Genomic DNA, 17,757 nt, shown 5'->3' on the forward strand with positions numbered 1-17,757 from the left:
AAGGAGTTATATCTTGAACTCAAGTAGTAGAAGCTCATGCTTTTAAGTCTGGATGGCTCGGGTTCAATCTTTGGTGACTAGCTATGATGGAGGTTGCTACACTTATAATCCCTTTAATCAGAGGTTCTGAATATGCTTTGTTGTAGGCAGAGCTAGCCTATAGTTAAGCAACCGAAAATTTAGAATGGGAAGTGTTGAAATGTTGGGAAGCCTTATAATTTTGCCAGTCTGGAACGAACATCCCATCTGAGGGATGGGGGCGGGGAGAGAGGAGAGCGAGACAGGACTAGGAAACTGGGACAAGGAATCCAGAGCGGTAGTGGGGGGCAGTTGAAATCAGATGAGGAGCTGGGGTGTGTTAGACAGCAATAGGATAGACCTAGACTGGAGGGGACGGGGAAGAAGGGTCTTTGACTACTAGAGACCACTCCATTCAGGAGCCTGGAATAGACCCAGGATTCCTGAGTTTCACAGTTCCTCTTCTGTCAGCAGATATCTGTGAAACCCAGTGGCAAAAAAAGTGTCTCATCCCCCTATAGAGCTGATCTATCACATATAGGATGACAACCTACTGCCTCTGCCATCACTTCCTCCATTAGCTCAAGTGGCAGAAGTCTGTGCAGTGGATCTAAAGGTTCATCGGCAGGGTTGGAGCCATGCGAGTTTCACGATGATTCCACATGCCAGAATTTCTGGGGCAGTTCAGTTTTGATTTTTACAAAAAAACCTGGGGAAATGCATACAGAAATAGGGTGACCAGATGCCTAAATAGGGGAATCTCAAGCAGGAGTAGAGAGGTTATTTTATCTCTGTATTTGGCACTGGTGCAACCACTGCTGGAATACTGTGTCCAGTTCTGGTGTGCACAATTTAAGAAGGATATTAATAAATTGGAGAGTGTTCAGAGAAGAGTCACAAGACTGATTAAAGGATTATAAAACATGCCTTATAGTGATCGACTCAAGGACCTCAATCAATTTAGCTTAACAAAAAGAAGGTTAAGAAGTGACTTGGTTATAGACTGTAAGTATCTACATGGGGAACAAATAGTTAATAATGGGCACTTCAGTCTAGCAGAGAAAGGTAGAGCATGAGCCAATGGTTGGAAGTTGCAGCTAGACAAATTCAGACTGGATATAAGGCATACCTTTTCAATGGTGAGAGTAATTAACGATTAACAATATACTAAGGGTTATGGTGTTTTTCTAAAAGCTTTTTCTAAAAGCTATCCTCTAGGAATTATTTTGGGAAAGTTCTATGTCTGTGCTATACAGGCGGTGAGACCAGGTGATCACCGGATCCCTTCTGGCTTTATAATCGCAGAACTAGGTACATCAATTCACATGCAAAATTCTCATTGAATTCAATAGGTGTCCTTGCCCTGTGGCTTGTGGTGCGGGCTGCAGCAGGGGCCGTACAACCCCTCTCACAGCTTCCTAGGGCCCCCTCTCATGGCTCTGTGCACCTGTGTCTGTCATTGTTGTCCTCTCCCCCTCCTTCCCCCCGCTCACCCAATGTGTCCTGATATTTCACTCTTGTGATCTGGTCACCCTAATCTGGTCCCACATTGGTGGAGCAATCTGTGGGAGCCTGTACTGCCACGATCCATGGAGTAACTGTTCAGTATTTAGTGCCCAAAAGAACTGTACAGTCATTTTGCTTGAGAAACAAATAATGTAAAAGACATCTGCTGGACTATGATGATGTGGGAGTAATTATTGCCAAGTCTCTGAAGCACAATTAGAATTAGTTTTATTACATTTTTCACTTTATAATTAACATTGTAACTGAAAGAATCAAGATGTAAATCTGAATTAAAAGGAATTTTAAGAGATACTGAGAAATATAATACTTTACAAAGCCGTCTGTGGAAAGACTATACAATGCGGACTCAAAAAGACAAGTTTACCCTGGTACTATACAATACATTGCTTTGCTTTTGTTCTCTTCTGTATTCAGTCTGGTTAATTGTTAAAATTGGATTTCAGAGAACTGTGTAATTAAGAAGTAGTAATGAATGTATCATCAACCTAGATGATTATTACATTCATTAGATATCTCAGTTATAAAAATAGTTTACAACAAAACATTCTGGAGTCTTGTGAGAGTCTTAACTATTACGGAAAGCACCAATAAAGGGATATCAAAGGAGGGATGGAGATAATCTGAACAGGGTACAGCAATCTTCCAGTTTATCTGAAAAACACTGATATACCCTGTTAAACTATAAAGATCCCCAATATTATCACTCCTTAATTGCATAGTAACTTCATATGTAGATTTAAAAAATGCAAATTTGTATCACATGGATTCTGAATGGTGTGAACTGTGACGCTTCAGATATAACCAAAAGGTTATTATCCATCAGAGGCTAGAGTAGAAAATAAAAGAGCTCTGAAAGAGAAAGTAGTACTATTTTAATTGAAGGAAAATACTTAATTTTTATTTTAACTCACATAAAACAATACCAAATTTCATAGAGATCTTAGTTTTTTTGTACTGGCCCTAGTTATTAAGGTGTCAGCACTGTTGATCTGTTTCAAATGCCTGTATTTTAAAAGCAGGAATGAAAAGGTTTGACATATGTATAAGTGCATTAAATTATAGAACACTGTTTTGCACCCTGATGACCTATTCAATTATAAAGTAAGCTGAGACACAGAATCTATTTTTGACCTATTATATGAAAGGCCACCTACACAGACTCAAGAGGAGTGGAGAACCTATTAGAATGTTTCTCTCCACCCCTTCTGTAATAGTCTGATTCAATAGTCCAGTCATCGCCAACAATTTCAAGAGCTCTTCTATGCAATTTCAGAAAATATTCTTTTCCCCTTTTTTTTAAAGCATACCCACATTATTTAGCACTCTGGACAGAAATGGCCATCCAAGTTACTACCTAACATATCATTGGTATTTAATAGAATAATGGCATTTTATCTCTGTGGCTAGTGGCCAAGCAATAGAGCTATTTAGCCAAAATGAGTCTTGATGTAAGAAATGAACCTCACTGAAGTTAATGGAATTGCATCAATTTATATTAGGGCTGAATGTGGCCCCTGTGACGTTGCACTCTATATGATTTTATGAAAATATGCTAATGGGTGAATTTAATATAATATAACTGGAATATGCTTCATGCAAAAGGTCTCTTGTAAGGTATCATTACAAACCTTATAATCTACAGAGTGTGGTCATCATATATGTATAAATGTATCAGTCTTGTATCTGAAACTAGAAATATGAAATATAATTCTGAGGTCCGATTGTAATTATGCAAAGTGTGGGCCATTAATGGTGGTTTGGAATCTTGATGGCTCCCATCAGCTGGGACAATTGACTGTAGATGGCTCTGTTTACTTGTAAGTCTTTGTGTATACGTGTGTGCTGGCAAGTGGGTAATAAAGTCTTACAGTGACACATGATCATGTCCCCTGAACTGGAATCCATCTTTAACCTGGTGCTTTTCCATTTAGAAGAATGGGTGGGAACCCAGAGAGGGGCAAAGGATTCCTGCCTTGTGCAAAAGATGTATAAGGGGGTGGAACAGTCATGAGAAATCCCCTAGCTACCATAAGCTTTCGTAGGCTAAAACCCACTTCATCAGATGCATGCAATGGAAAATACAGTAGGAAGATATATACACAGAGAACAAGAAAAAAATGGGTGTTGCCATACCAACTATAAGGAGAGTGATCAATTAAGGTGGGCTATTAGCTGCAGGAGAAAAAAAACTTTTGTAGTGATAATCAGGATCGCCCATTTCCAACAGTTGACAAGAAGGTGTGAGTAACAGTAGGGAAAAAAATAGCATGGATGTAGAAGCTCTTTACACCAACATTCCACATGAGGATGGAATACAAGCTGTCAAGAACAGTATCCCTGATGAGGCCACAGCACACCTAGTGGCTGAGCTTTGTGACTTTGTCCTCACCCACAACCATTTCAGATTTGGGGACAACTTACACCTCAAGTCAGTGGCACTACTATGGGTACCCACATGGCCCCACAGTATGCCAACATTTTTATGGCTGACTTAGAACAACGCTTCCTCAGTTCTCATCCCCTAGTACCCCTCCTCTACTTGCGCTACATTGATGACATCTTCATCATATGGACCCACCTGGATTTCAACAATTTCCACCCCACCAGCAACCTCAGCCTGGACCAGTCCACACAAGAGATCCACTTCCTGGACATTACAGTGCAAATAACTGATGGTCACATAAACACCACCCTATACCGGAAACCTACTGACCGCTATTCTTACCTACATGCCTCCAGCTTCCATCCAGGACACATCACACAATCCATTGTCTACAACCAAGCCCTAAGATACAACCGAATTTGCTCCAATCCCTCAGAAAGAGACAAACACCTACAAGAACTTTATCAAGCATTCTTAAAACTACACTACCCACCTGGGGAAGCGAGGAACCAGATTTACAGAGCGAGAGGGGTACCCAGAAATCACCTACTAGACAGGCCCAACAAGGAAAATAACAGAACACAACTGGCCATCACGTACAGCCCCCAACTAAAACCGCTCCAGCACATTATAATGTAATTATCAATTATAATCAATAATTATCAATGATCTACAACCTATCCTGGAAAAGGATCCCTCACTCTCACAGACCTTGGGAGGCAGACCAGTCCTCGCTTAGAGACAGCCCCCCAACCTGAAGCAAATACTCACCAGCAAGTACACAACACACCACAGAAACACAATCCCTGTAGCAAACCTCGTTGCCTACTCTGTCCCCATATCTACTCTAGTGAGACCATCAGAGGAGCCAACCACATCAGCCACACCAACAGAGGCTCATTCACCTGCACTTCTACTAATGTTATATATGCCATCATGTGCCAGCAATGCCCCTCTGCCATGTACATTGGCCAAACCAGACAGACCCCATATACGCCCCCGCCCCCTGACCACCACCCCGAACACCCCTGCCCTCTATCCAACCCTCCCGCTCCCTACCCCCTTACCGCGCTGCCTGGAGCACCGGTGGCTGGCAGCACTACAGCCGTGCCGCCCGGCTGGAGCCAACCATGTCACCGCGCAGCACAGAGCACCGGGTCAGGCCCCAGCTCTGCAGCTGCGCTGCCCCAGGAGCTCGTAGCCTGCTGCCAAGAGCATTGCGCCGGCGGCGGGGCGAGCTGAGGCGGCGGGGGAGGGGGAACAGCCTGGGAGAGGCTGGGGGCTAGCCTCCCGGGGCAGGAGCTCAGGGGCCGGATATGGCCTGTGGTCCGTAGTTTGCCCACCTTTGCCCTACGTAAAAGAATAAATGGACACAAATCGGACATCAGGAATGGTAACATACAAAAGCCAGTAGGAGAACAACTTCAATCTTCCTGGACATTCTATAACAGATTTAAAAGTAGCTATACTTGAACAAAAAAACTTTAGAAACAGACTTCAAAGAGAAACAGCAGAGCTAAAATTCATTTGCAAATTTAACACCATTAATTTGGGCTTGAATAGAGACTGGGAGCGGCTGGCTCATTACAAAAGCAGCTTTGTCTCTCCTGGAATTGACACCTCCTCATCTATTATTGGGAGTGGACTACATCCACCCTGATCGAATTGGTCCTGTCAACACTGGTTCTCCACTTGTGAGGTAACTCCCTTCTCTTCATGTGTCATTATATAATGCCTGCATCTGTAATTTTCACTCCATGCAGAAGTGGTTTATTTTACCCATGAAAGTTTATGCCCAAATAAATCTGTTAGTCTTTAAGATGCCACCGGACTTGTTGTTGTTTTTGTGGATACAGACTAACACAGCTACCCTGATAGGTGAGGGTAGGTAGAAAGGATATTGATGGATGACATGGTGTCCTACTCCCTGGCCTTGTAATAGAGGGGTTATACGGCAAGCAGAAGAGAGGGAGAAGGGCAGAACAATGATGATTTTATAGTGGGGTATAGTAGTGGGGGAGATGGAAGTGAGGTGCATTGAATTGGAGAGGCACAGAAGGGGATGCAGGAAAAGGCAGAGTCTTCTCTATGCATAAAACTTAAAATGCTCAACATATTCTAGATTTAAAACTTTAAGTCTCTTAGGTTTAAATCTATATAAAAGCCTCTCAACACCCTTTCTGCTCCCCATATCTCTCTCAAAGATAATTTCCCTCAAACGCACATCACTTGTGGACTTGCAAAGTCTGCAGGAGGGCAGCCCTGCTTTGGAGAGCCTCATAAGTTCTGTTACAGCAGGGCTCTGCTCCTATAGTCTATATTCTTCAAGCTGATTTAAAGGTTAGTGTTCATTTCAAACAAACATATTCACAAACATCATTCTATTGAAAGTGTTAAGGGTGAAGTATGTTTCATTGCAGTTCAGCTAAAAATTTCCCTGACCAAAAAAACCCACACGAAAAACCTCACCACCACTCTCTTTACAAAAATCCAAACATTATAAAGTCTGAAAAATTAACAGTTAAAGGCTTTCTCCTGCTATACAATTGTTCAGCTCTATCCCCACATACACTTTAGCACAGACCCAGTCTTAATTGTGCTACCTTGTTTTATTTTGTAATGAAAATATTGTATGGATGTATACTGTTGCCTTTACATAAAGTTTATTAAATATGTAAATACAGATTTTGAAAGAAAAGTAGTCTTAGGATACTTTGGTATGTAATAGTTGCATAAATTCAGTGTGATGTGTAGTGAAGTAGAAAATAATTTTATTAACAGAATTGGAATGCTTAATCAATTTTTAGCTGTGGAATATGTTTGTGGTGTCACAATTGTATCTAAATAGACTATTTTCACTATATATATTATATTGTATAGCAACGAATACACCTAGGGTTTTTTTGTAGTCCATAATGTTAGAAAATTGGAACTGAATTACTTTACTAGGAAATCAACTAGAAATTCATTTTGATTTATGAATATAGTTTTGCAGATTTTAGAGAACAAAGTTAAAGTTGTGTGGGCAGTACAAGTGATAGTGAATGATGAAGAACAATATGGCAGTGGGGAACTTCCTGCATATCTTAAAAGTTAATTTCCAAATTTTAATATCCAATTTTTTTAAACGTGGAGGAGTTTTGTAAAGAAGGTATAATTATATAGATAACATTAGCTGAACTCCATTAAAAGATATGTTCGACATTAACACTTTCTAATCCTTTTTGTTGTGAATAATTTTTTTTTTTTAAATCTAAAAGAGTATTTAGCATTTTTCTTGACTCTAAGGAGACTTCACTGTTCTGGAAGGAGGAGTTTGAATTTGATTTGCACCACAAGCATTGCTTTCTCTGTGGCATTTTCCCATCTGCCTCTCTCAGTTGTTACAATCTCTCTGTTGACCTGAGTGTGAACTGTCAATCAGATCACACTGGGTGTTGATTTGGTGAGCATGAATAATAGCCTTAAGCAGTATTTGCTGTGCCCAGTGTCTTCCTCAGTGCCTTCCAGGAATTGTAGAAAGCAATTAAACGTATTCATATTCTTTCCAGCATCCAGAAAAATGAATAATTCTTTCTTCAGACGTTTGGATTCCCCTACGTATAAACTGATCTGGTTTACTTTATGAGCTATTGTCATAACTATAAAGGGAAGGGTATAACAGCTGTCCTGTGTACAGTACTATAAAATCCCTCCTGGCCAGAGACTCCAAAATCCTTTTCCCTGTAAAGGGTTAAGAAGCTCAGGTAACCTGGCTGGCATCTGACCCAAAGGACCAATAAGGGACAAGATACTTTCAAATCTTGGTGGGGGGAAGGTTTTTGTTTGTGCTCTTTGTTTGGGAGTCGTTCGCTCTTGGGACTGAGAGGGACCAGACATCAATCCAGGTTCTTCCCATCTTTCTAAACAAGTCTCTCATATTTCAAACTTGTAAGTAAAAAGCCAGGCAAGGCGTCTTAGTTTTACTTTGTTTTCTCAACTTGTAAATGTACCTTTTACTAAAGTGTTTATCTTTGTTTGCTATGCTTTGAACCTGAGGCTAGAGGGAGGTCCTCTGAGCTCTTTAAGTTTGATTACCCTGTAAAGTTATTTTTATACTGATTTTACAGAGATGATTTTTACCTTTTTTCTTTAATTAAAAGCCTTCTTTTTAAGAACCTGATTGATTTTTCCTTGTTTTTAGATCCAAGGGGGTTGGATCTGTATTCACCAGGAGTTGGTGAAAGGAAGGAGGGGAATGGTTAATTTCTCCTTATTTTAAGATCCAAGGGGTTTGGATCTGTATTCAAGGTCTCTCAAGGCTACCCAGGGAAGGGAATTAGCTTTGGGATGGTGGCAGCGGACCAGACCTAAGCTGGTAGATAAGCTTAGAAGTTTTCATGCAGGCCCCCACATTTGTACCCTAAAGTTCAAAGTGGGGAAGCAGCCTTGACATGGTGGCAGCAGTGGGATTAATTTTAAACCCAAAAGCCAGTAAGATTTTTTTTCTCCTTCTAGCTGCTTGGAAAGCAGAGCTGAAGGTAGATGCATATCTTATCTCTCCTTGCCTGAAGGCAGAGGTGTTAAGTTTTTTTAACAAGAGCCTTTGTTAAGAGAAAGGTTCAATTAATGAGCAAACGACTGGTAAAAGGAATTTACAAGCTGAATTTTTTTTTTCTTTTTACATCCTCGGGAGTAGCTAGTTAGAAAGTCTCTGTTAACTCAGCAGCAGCCAGAGCTGAGTACATCCCAGTTTCAGTCAACTGCAGAGGGGTGTGACCCAGCACAAGAAAACAGGAAAATGACTACCAAAGAAGTAGCTAACAAAATAGAACTGGCCAAACTAGAAGCAGAAGAAAATGAAAGAAAACATCAGAGACTGCTTCAATTAAAAAAACTCGAGACAGAGCAGAGAGAAAGAGAAGAGAAAGCCAAAGAAGAGGCCCACAAGAAAGAGATGGAGCTGGAAAAAGCCAAAGAGGAGGCGAGAGAAAAAGAAAGGAAGCATGAACTGGAAGTAGCAAGGGATAGGCTGGATGCAACAGCCACTCCTAACAACTCCTCTCCAGGTACCACTTCCCATCCCAAAAAATTCCCCACCTACAAGGCAGGTGATGATACTGAGGCCTTCTTAGAAAATTTTGAAAGGGCCTGCCTTGGATACAGTATCCCTATAGACCAGTACATGGTAGAGCTGAGGCCGCAGCTCAGTGGACTCTTAGCAGAGGTGGCGGCTGAAATGCCTAAGGAGCACATGAACAGTTATGAACTTTTTAAAAACAAGGCCAGACTCAGAATGGGGCTAACACCCGAGCATGCCCGTCGGCGGTTCAGAGCCCTAAGGTGGAAACCAGACGTGTCATCTACCCGGCATGCCTACCACATTGACAAAAATTGTGATGCCTGGGTATCAGGAGCAAATGTTAAATCTCTGGAAGATCTGGTTTCCCTATAAAAATGGAGCAGTTTTTAGAGGGTGTTCCTGAGGAAATAGAAAGGTACATCCTAGATAGGAAGCCCAAAACTGTAACTGAGGCGGGGGAGATTGGAGCCAAATGGGTGGAGGTGACAGAAAAGAAAAAAACTAGTAGCAGTTGGAGCGAATACCAGAAGGGACAAGCCGAAACAAAACCTTACCACCGGGGACAACCCAAGGCCCCACCCACATCCCAAGGAAAACCCCAGACGCCTTCTCACCCCACCACACCAGTCTCCACCAACCAACATCGCCCCGGTGATACCTTAGCAGGGCGATGTTTTAAATGTAATGAACTGGGACATATAAAGGCTCACTGCCCCAAGAACCCCAACCGATTACAGTTCATTACACCACAATCACACCAAAGATCCCCAGACCCAGATGCCTCTCTCATACCCTTGGAGCGAAGGGAAACCTTGAGAGTGGGCGGAAAGAAGGTTATCGCTTGGAGGGACACTGGGGCACAAGTGTCAACTATCCACCAATCCCTAGTGGACCCCAAACTCATCAACCGGAGGCTCCAGTGACAATTCAACCCTTCGTGTGACAGTCTGTAACCTTGCCTACAGCCAAGTTGCATGTCCAGTACAAGGGCTGGTCAGGAATGTGGACTTTTGCAGTCTATGACAATTATCCCATCCCCATGCTGCTGGGGGAAGACTTGGCCAACCATGTGAAGCTAGCCAAGAGGGTGGGAATAGTCACCCACAGCCAGGCTAAGCAAGCTTGCACCCCCATCCCTGTTCCTGAGCCGTCCACCAGGGCCCCGTCTGTGTTACCAGACACCCAACAAAGGTGGTGGAATCGGATCCCCTGCCAACGACTGCAACAGCCGTAGTGGATCCAATCCCAGAGACCCAGCCAAAGCCAGTCCCAGAACCGGAACTGGCAATGCAACCAGCACCAGAACCATTGCCAGCACTGAGTCCAGCGCTTGCAAACCTGTCTACAACTCCAATGCCAGAGGGCACCAGCGAGCATGAACTGGCGGAAGCAGCAGATAACCCTACCCAAGAGGCTCAGCCAGAGCCTGAAATACCACATAGTGCACCAGCGGTCAGCGGTTCACAGTCAATGGAAACAGCCCCAGCACCTGCATTGCTTCCAGAGGGGCCAAGCCCCAGTCCACAGTCCAAGGAGGAACTGATGTCTCCAGCATCAAGGGAACAGTTCCTGGCCGAGCAGGAAGCAGATGACAGCCTTCAGAAAGCTTGGGCGGCAGCATGGAGCACCCCACCGCCTCTCAGCTCTTCTAACCGATCCCGGTTTGTTGTAGAACAAGGACTTTTATACAAGGAAACTCTTTCTGGTGGGCACCAGGAAGACTGGCATCCTCAAAGACAGTTGGTAGTTCCCACTAAGTATCGGGTAAAGCTCTTGAGCTTAGCCCATGATCATCCCAGTGGCCATTCTGGGGTGAACAGAACCAAAGACCGGTTGGGGAAGTCCTTCCACTGGGAGGGAATGGGCAAGGACGTTGCTAATTATGTCCGGTCTTGTGAGGTGTGCCAACGAGTGGGAAAGCCCCAAGACCAGGTTAAAGCCCCTCTCCAGCCACTACCCATAATTGAGGTCCCATTTCAGCGAGTAGCTGTGGATATTCTGGGTCCTTTCCCAAAGAAGACACCCAGAGGAAAGCAGTACGTACTGACTTTCATGGATTTTGCTACCCGATGGCCGGAAGCAGTACCCTTAAGCAACACCAGGGCTAAAAGTGTGTGCCAGGCATTAACAGACATTTTTGTCAAGGTAGGGTGGCCCTCCGACATCCTTACAGATTCGGGAACTAATTTCTTGTCAGGGACCATAAAAAAACTGTGGGAAGCTCATGGGGTGAATCACTTGGTTGCCACCCCTTACCACCATGAAACCAATGGCCTGGTGGAGAGGTTTAATGGAACTTTGGGGGCCATGATACGTAAATTTGTAAGTGAACACTCCAGTGATTGGGACCTAGTGTTGCAGCAGTTGCTTTTCGCCTAAAGGGCTGTACCACATCCCAGTTTAGGGTTTTCACTCACAGTATGCCTGTTTTAAATACACAATAAAATTAAATGACTGTATGTTAAAGGTACAAAATGGCCTGTAAGAGAGAATATGCTCATGTTCAACCCTTATTTGGCATTACTGTTGATTGATTTATTATTAGCTGGTACTGAGTAACATTGTGGTGATTCCTTCAAATACTTTTTGATATATTATTTTATGCAACAGCAACATCAAAGTTAGAAATGGGTGACCAAACACTTCAGCAGAGTGAAATGTCAGAACAAACAGTTGTCTCTTTCCTTCTTTCTTGTAGTTGTCTCATCTAATTTTTTTACAGCTGTTGATAACTTTTTGCCACACTTATGTCTATTCCCACTGACTCCTGTGGTCCAATTGATAGAGCACCGTACTATGAGTCAGATATGGGTTTTATTTCCAGCTATGTCATTTACTGTGACATTGGACAAGCCATCCTTGCTGTATTTCACTTTTACTATCTGTAAAATGGGGCTAATTCTTATTCACCTTTTTAAATTACTTTGAATCCAAAGCTATCAAAGGGTTATACAAGTGCTACATATTACCGTTTGTGATACTGAGCCAGAAAGGGTTAAGAAAAAAAATCACCATTTATTTCCAGGAATTAAATCTCCCAATCTCACTTTTTTTGGAGCAATACCTTCAAAAAAGGATCTTGGAAAAAGAATTTACTTAATTTCCTCAATGACTTTTTCATATTTCTATCAGTCCTTAGCCTAACAGTAGCACAGTCTTTTCACATGAGGAGTCAGTGTCGGATTTCTGACTACTTGTAATGCTTGGGAATTTTCCCTTACTGAACTGAACTTTTTTTTTTTTTTTTTTTTGCATGGCCTTGGGGGAAGATGAGCAGGTTGCACCATCTAGAATTGGGTATACGTGATTTTGTACACATAGCATTTGTTAGGGGGGGCGTATCTCGGGAGGCTTTTGTTCAAATGATCCCAAATTTAGACCACTAACCCTGCTCTGCACCCCCATGAGGCACACAAAATTTCAAGACCAGCTGAGTCAGCACGTGGATTTTCAAGTACTTAGAAGGGTTGTCTTTTAATCAGTAAGTGACTTAACATTAACTACTGTTATTCTGCTGCAATACAATATTCTGCTTTTAAGTATTGTATATAAGGTCTGTAATAAATGAGTGCCAATGCAGCACTTTCTAATAATGCGAAAAAGTCATATATAAGGTATATGAACCTTTATGTTAAAATACAGATTATGCAACTGCAGACTAGACTCTTGATAAACAGTTCATTTAAGTCAATGGGAATCTCCACTGACACCAAAGGTCTTTCAATCAGGCCCTTGTAACTCAAAGGGAAACGTTTGCCTTCAAGTTAAGAAACTTCCTTATTTTATTATTTAACATATATGAAAACTAAGCTGTATATTTGTATGGTTTTATTAAGAAAGCCTGTTGCTGGTTAAAGGACAATAATTAAAAATATTGATATGAAACCAGCTGAGATTAAAGTATGTAAATGCATGTAACCGAAGTTAAGGTATATCAATTGAATCATGTAGAAGTCTTTCATCACCACCTGATGTTAAAGAGCAGTAGTAATTCAACATGTCAATATCAGTAAGAGAATTTAATATCTCTGTGGGATAAGAATGGGACTTTAATGTGCAGATTAAAGAGCTCAAATCAATAATGAGAAGTAATTATCTCTGGTAGGGAGAGAAGTATGCAACATCTTTTTCAAAAGTTTATAGTTGCTTACACAGTAAGCATCAGAAGCAGGTTTTAATGTTGAACAATGCTAGAATAGGTTCCTTTTGAATTATTTAAAATATTTTCCATTACGTTACTGAAGACAAGTCACAAGATCATTCCAAGTAGTGGTTTACACAATGAAGGGTTATTGTTAAACTCAGTTAGTGGTCATTATGAGTACAGAAGTCCACGCAATCATGCGGGTCTAGAGGCAATGCTATGGGAGGGAGCTATAGGCTAATTTAGTCCATGCAATTAATGGGTGTAAAAGGACTTGCCCTGGGAACTACAGTATATTAAGCTTGAGCCTTGTTTTATCTGCTTTTTACAGCTATATGCACATTGTTGACACTAAACAAGCAAATAGTTATAAAGGCAATAATAACAAATGCAGAGGACGGAGCTTATCGCAGTGCGAAGTATCTGCAAGAATATACTCCTTTCTGAGCACCACATCACTAGAAAGATATTGACACTGGTGGTAATTCAAAGAAAAGTAACAAAAATGTTCAGGAGTTTGTAATGCTGACTTAAGAGGAAAGGTTAGGAAAAGTTTGGTTTATTGATGATCTAGGAGTAGCGGTGCATAAGATTCTACCAATACTTGGAAAGTGTTAGCAGTGAGGGAGAGGAATTATATGATAGGTTTCAGAGTAGCAGGCGTGTTAGTCTGTATCCGCAAAAAAAAAAACACAGGAGTACTTGTGGCACCTTAGAGAATAATGCTCTAATAAATTTGTTTTATTGGACCACAAGTACTCCTGTTTTTTTTTTTTTTGCGAATTATATGATGTGGTACATGAAGACGTAACTAGGAAGAATGGGATAAAAGAAAAAAAATAATCTGTATAATTAATCTGTATAATCCTGCATGAGCAAAATGAATAGGAGTTTTTCACTTTCAGGATCTGTGAATCAAAGCATAGGAAAGACATTCACCCCTTAAGCTCTCAACAATTCATTAAAAATCCATCCTATGTTTTTCCTGTGTTTAGTAGAAACTAGCTTACTTTCCAATATCTTTCCCAATTTAAAAGTTCTTAAGGCCTGATTCTCCCTGGCTTTTATCTTTTGTGTAGTTATTTGCACCTCTGCAAAATCAGGATGCAAAAACTCTACCAAGGTAGAATGGTAGGGGTGTGTTTTACATCCACTTTGCACTGGTATATGTAGCTGTGCAAGGCAGTGGGGAATCAGAGTAGAAAAACAGGTTTCAATGAATGTCAAATTCATCTCAGCTCTACATCTTTCAGTAGAGGACTTAGTTTGCTGTATATAGGTCCTTGGAACCTAAATATCAAATGAGACCTTGGAAACAGAGGGCCTTTGTGTACTGTGTATACATTCAAGATCCCACAGTATTTTAGTAAAAGAAGGACTTTAGCTAAAATTTCCCGTTCCTCAATGCTGTGTAGGGTATGTACATTTTAACCGTAAAGCAACTGCATTTCAGCAGCACTGCATATAGGAGGTACTGTGCAATAAAAAGTGCCATGTAAATTTATTGCAAAATTCTGCTTCATTAACGATCTGGTGTTTCCATTCCCTTGGCTGAACAACCACAACCTACCCTCTCCCTACTTTTTCAGTATAGCCACAGGTTGCTGGCAAGATAGCAATTAATCTCCATCATCCTCTTGTCCTCTACATCAAAGGCTTAGACTGACTAATGTCTCAGCCTGGGAAACAAGTGGAGGAAGGAATAATAACTTTTTATATTCAGTCCCCACACTGAGACATTCCATCTGCCCTGGACTTGCTAGTTTCCTCGCAGAGCGTTCTCCATAGGAAAAACAACAACAAAAACCACCAGGCAAACAATTTTTTGCTAGGAAGTGAGCGACTTTATGAATTAGGAGAAAACAGAGAATCATAGGTGCTGAAACAAGGGGTACTGCTGCACCTCCTTTCTTGAAGGGGTTTCCATCATATACAGGGTTTACAGTTTGGTTCAATGGCTCTCAGCACCCCTGCAGAGAACGGAGGCTTGGGTCAGACTAACGGGGGGACCAGACACATGGCTGTATACCGTATATGTAGGCGAGATGGAGTTCGAGGGGCAGAGGAGGGCAGGAATGGGGGAACAAACAGCAATCGCTGATCAGCAGGAGTTACTCCGCTGCAGTCAGTGGAGTTGCACCAGCTAAGGTAAGAGGAGAATTCAGCCTGTTGTGCTCTGTTTGTGTGGGGGCATTTCAGGCGCGTTGTAATTTGGGGGGAGCGTATGTGGAACAGGCACCGTGAGCCCAGCTCTGTGCGGGGAAGGGCTGAGCAGTGGGACGCCCGCACTGTAACCAGTGAGCTGAGAGAGGACCGGAGCGGGTCTGTCTCGTTCCCTCTGCAGCCAGTTTCCCAGGGACAGGGATTCTCTCGCGGCTGTACAGCCAGGGACCCGCCACCCCTGCCCCGCTCCCTTCTCCTCCTCCTCTCCCAAGGGAGCGGGCAGAGTTCTGCCTGCGCCTTTACCAGCCGGTGGCGGTGGCGCTGCTGAGCAGAGCCGGGCACTGGGCGCCGGCCGCCCGCCCGCGCTCACCCTGGCACCCCCTCCCCGGCCGGCCGGCTGGCTGTGCGCACGGCGAACATGGCGGCGGAGGCGGTGGGGCGGGACGCTCTACCTGAGCACTGGTCCTATGGCGTCTGCAGGGACGGCCGGGTGTTCTTCATCGAGTAAGGCGCGGGGAGGCGGGTGTGTGGGGGTCCGCCCGGGGCTGCCCGTCACTAACAGGTGCATGTTTTCCGCTTCTCCCGCCTAGTGACCTGACCCGCTCTACTACTTGGCTGCATCCTCGCACCGAGGAGCCCGTCAACTCCGGCCACATGATCCGCTCAGGTGGGTGCCCGCCCGGGGGTGGGGGTGTGTCGCGTGGCGGGGGAGGAGCGGGTAATGACCGTGATGTGGCGGGGGTCTCGCGCCCTCCCCAGCCTCCCCCGGACAGGGCGGCACCTTCAGGGCACCAAGTTCTCACTCACTCCCCCTCCCTTTGTTCTGCCTCCCCAGATCTGCCCCGCGGCTGGGAGGAGGGGTTCTCCGAGGAGGGAGCCAGCTACTTCATTGAGTGAGTACCCGGCCCCCGCCGGCCGGCGGGGCGTCCCGCGTTGGTCGGAGGGAGGGAGCCGCTTGTTTTACGGCTCGCAGGGGGGATGGTCGGTTTCTGCGTGTGTGAAATGGTTCCCGCAGCCTGCGCTTGGCTCCTGTTTAATGATTAGCGCCAGGGAAAGCGAAAATAAAGGCGGCGGGGAGCTGGCCGCTTGGAAAGCGGGGAAGGACCCGGACGGGAGATGGAAATCCAGGGTCTCTGGCTTTGTCCTGGGCCGGCTCTTGCCTTCCCCCGTCTCCTTGGAGCGTTCTCTGTTTATTTTTTCCTCACTGAGAAGCAACAAGTTGCACCGGGGGGACGTCTACTCTTGGCGGTGTTTACATTGCAGGTTGGGGCAGCTGGGGCTCTCCCTGGCTGCGCCGGAGTAGCGAGCGGCGGCTGAAACTTGGCGGAGTGTTTTGCTCACGCTGAATGGAACGTGTTGGGAGCCGCACCGCAGCAACCAAGTGTGTTTTAAAAACAATGCTGCGTGAATGAATGAGCGCTGCGGCGGCTTTTCTTAAATCCGAGTGGATTTTATTCATTGGTTTAAAAAAAAAACGGAGGTGTATTCTCAGGATGTTTCTGCGAGGAGGCTTTAAATGATAAATGACAGTACAGTAGGATGGGAGGTAATTGAGAAGTGTAACTTTATTCAAAAGAAGAACAGGAGGACTTGTGGCTACTCTGAAATTTATTCAAAAGCAAATTAACAGGAGCTGGAGGACACCCATGCTATCCTAAAGAGGGGGTGTGATCACAATTAGGGTATTTGGAAAGCTGCAGAAAATGTGGGTTAAATTGTGGAAGTGTCGGTTTTTGGGTTTTGATGCTCCTACAGTATAAATAAACTCTTGTTGCTTTACACTAGTGGTAATTATATAGATACGTATTGCAAAAGGGAGAAAGTGGCCTGATGTTTGGGCGTATATTGAACTACTGGGATAACTTTGTCTATATTTCCATGTACGTTATGCCAGACTCCTTGCCACCCTGAATCAAATGATGAAGGTGCTATAATGAATCTATATTTAATACCTTCTGGAGGGTTTGCATTGCTTTTCGTTCTGCCCCGTAACCCTATTAATTCCTCCACGTTTTTAATCTACTTTTTAAAATTTCTGTTTGGGAGGGAACATGTTAAAATGAACAATAAACTAGAACAGTTGTGGCAGTGCAATAAAATGGAGGATCATTATATCCTAAAAGAAACAAACCCTCTGCCCCTTTATACCTGAAGGAAAGATACTTGCCTAGGGGAAATGTCAATTCTGCAAAACTTGATCCTCTTTCAAAGCTGTGGTGCAGCATTACCAGTCACTTCCTGCAAATATTCAGGATGTAGGATGATTTAAAAATAAATGATCAAATTCCCATATGTTGGCCTACACAGGTGAAATAGTTCAGGGATGTTCCAAAGTTAAGAAGATCCCATGGATACTATACACTGAGTATTAGAGCATGCAGCAGAAGTGAAATACTGAGAGATTAACAACCCAAGGACACAATATGCCTTCAAACTCCTGGGAGGTAAATGAAGATCTCA

General features: G+C 43.5%; 1 protein-coding gene and 1 long non-coding RNA gene across 17 annotated transcripts in view; one reads left to right on the forward strand and one right to left on the reverse strand.

Annotated features, from left to right (window-relative positions):
- The window catches only part of LOC135983004 (uncharacterized), a 54,966-nt gene extending 38,456 nt beyond the window's left edge, over positions 1 to 16,510 (reverse strand). The window contains exon 1 of the long non-coding RNA XR_010600502.1: positions 15,750 to 16,510. This is a non-coding gene — a long non-coding RNA (uncharacterized LOC135983004). The remainder of the gene's footprint in view (positions 1 to 15,749) is intronic.
- The window catches only part of PLEKHA7 (pleckstrin homology domain containing A7), a 299,188-nt gene continuing 297,075 nt past the window's right edge, over positions 15,645 to 17,757 (forward strand). For 12 of the 16 annotated variants that reach the window (XM_042858812.2, XM_005308701.4, XM_005308705.5 and 9 more), the window contains exons 1-3: positions 15,645 to 15,801; positions 15,888 to 15,964; positions 16,133 to 16,190. In XM_042858812.2, the coding sequence (XP_042714746.2) occupies positions 15,716 to 15,801; positions 15,888 to 15,964; positions 16,133 to 16,190 (221 nt within the window). In that variant the 5' untranslated portion in view covers positions 15,645 to 15,715. Of the gene's footprint in view, positions 15,802 to 15,887; positions 15,965 to 16,132; positions 16,191 to 16,628; positions 16,679 to 17,757 lie in introns of those variants that run through there. The other 4 variants (XM_065592110.1, XM_065592115.1, XM_065592121.1 and 1 more) reach the window with 2 other exon arrangements.

Source organism: Chrysemys picta, chromosome 4, assembly GCF_011386835.1.
Source record: "Chrysemys picta bellii isolate R12L10 chromosome 4, ASM1138683v2, whole genome shotgun sequence".
In the NCBI taxonomy this organism is placed as follows: domain Eukaryota; kingdom Metazoa; phylum Chordata; order Testudines; family Emydidae; genus Chrysemys; species Chrysemys picta.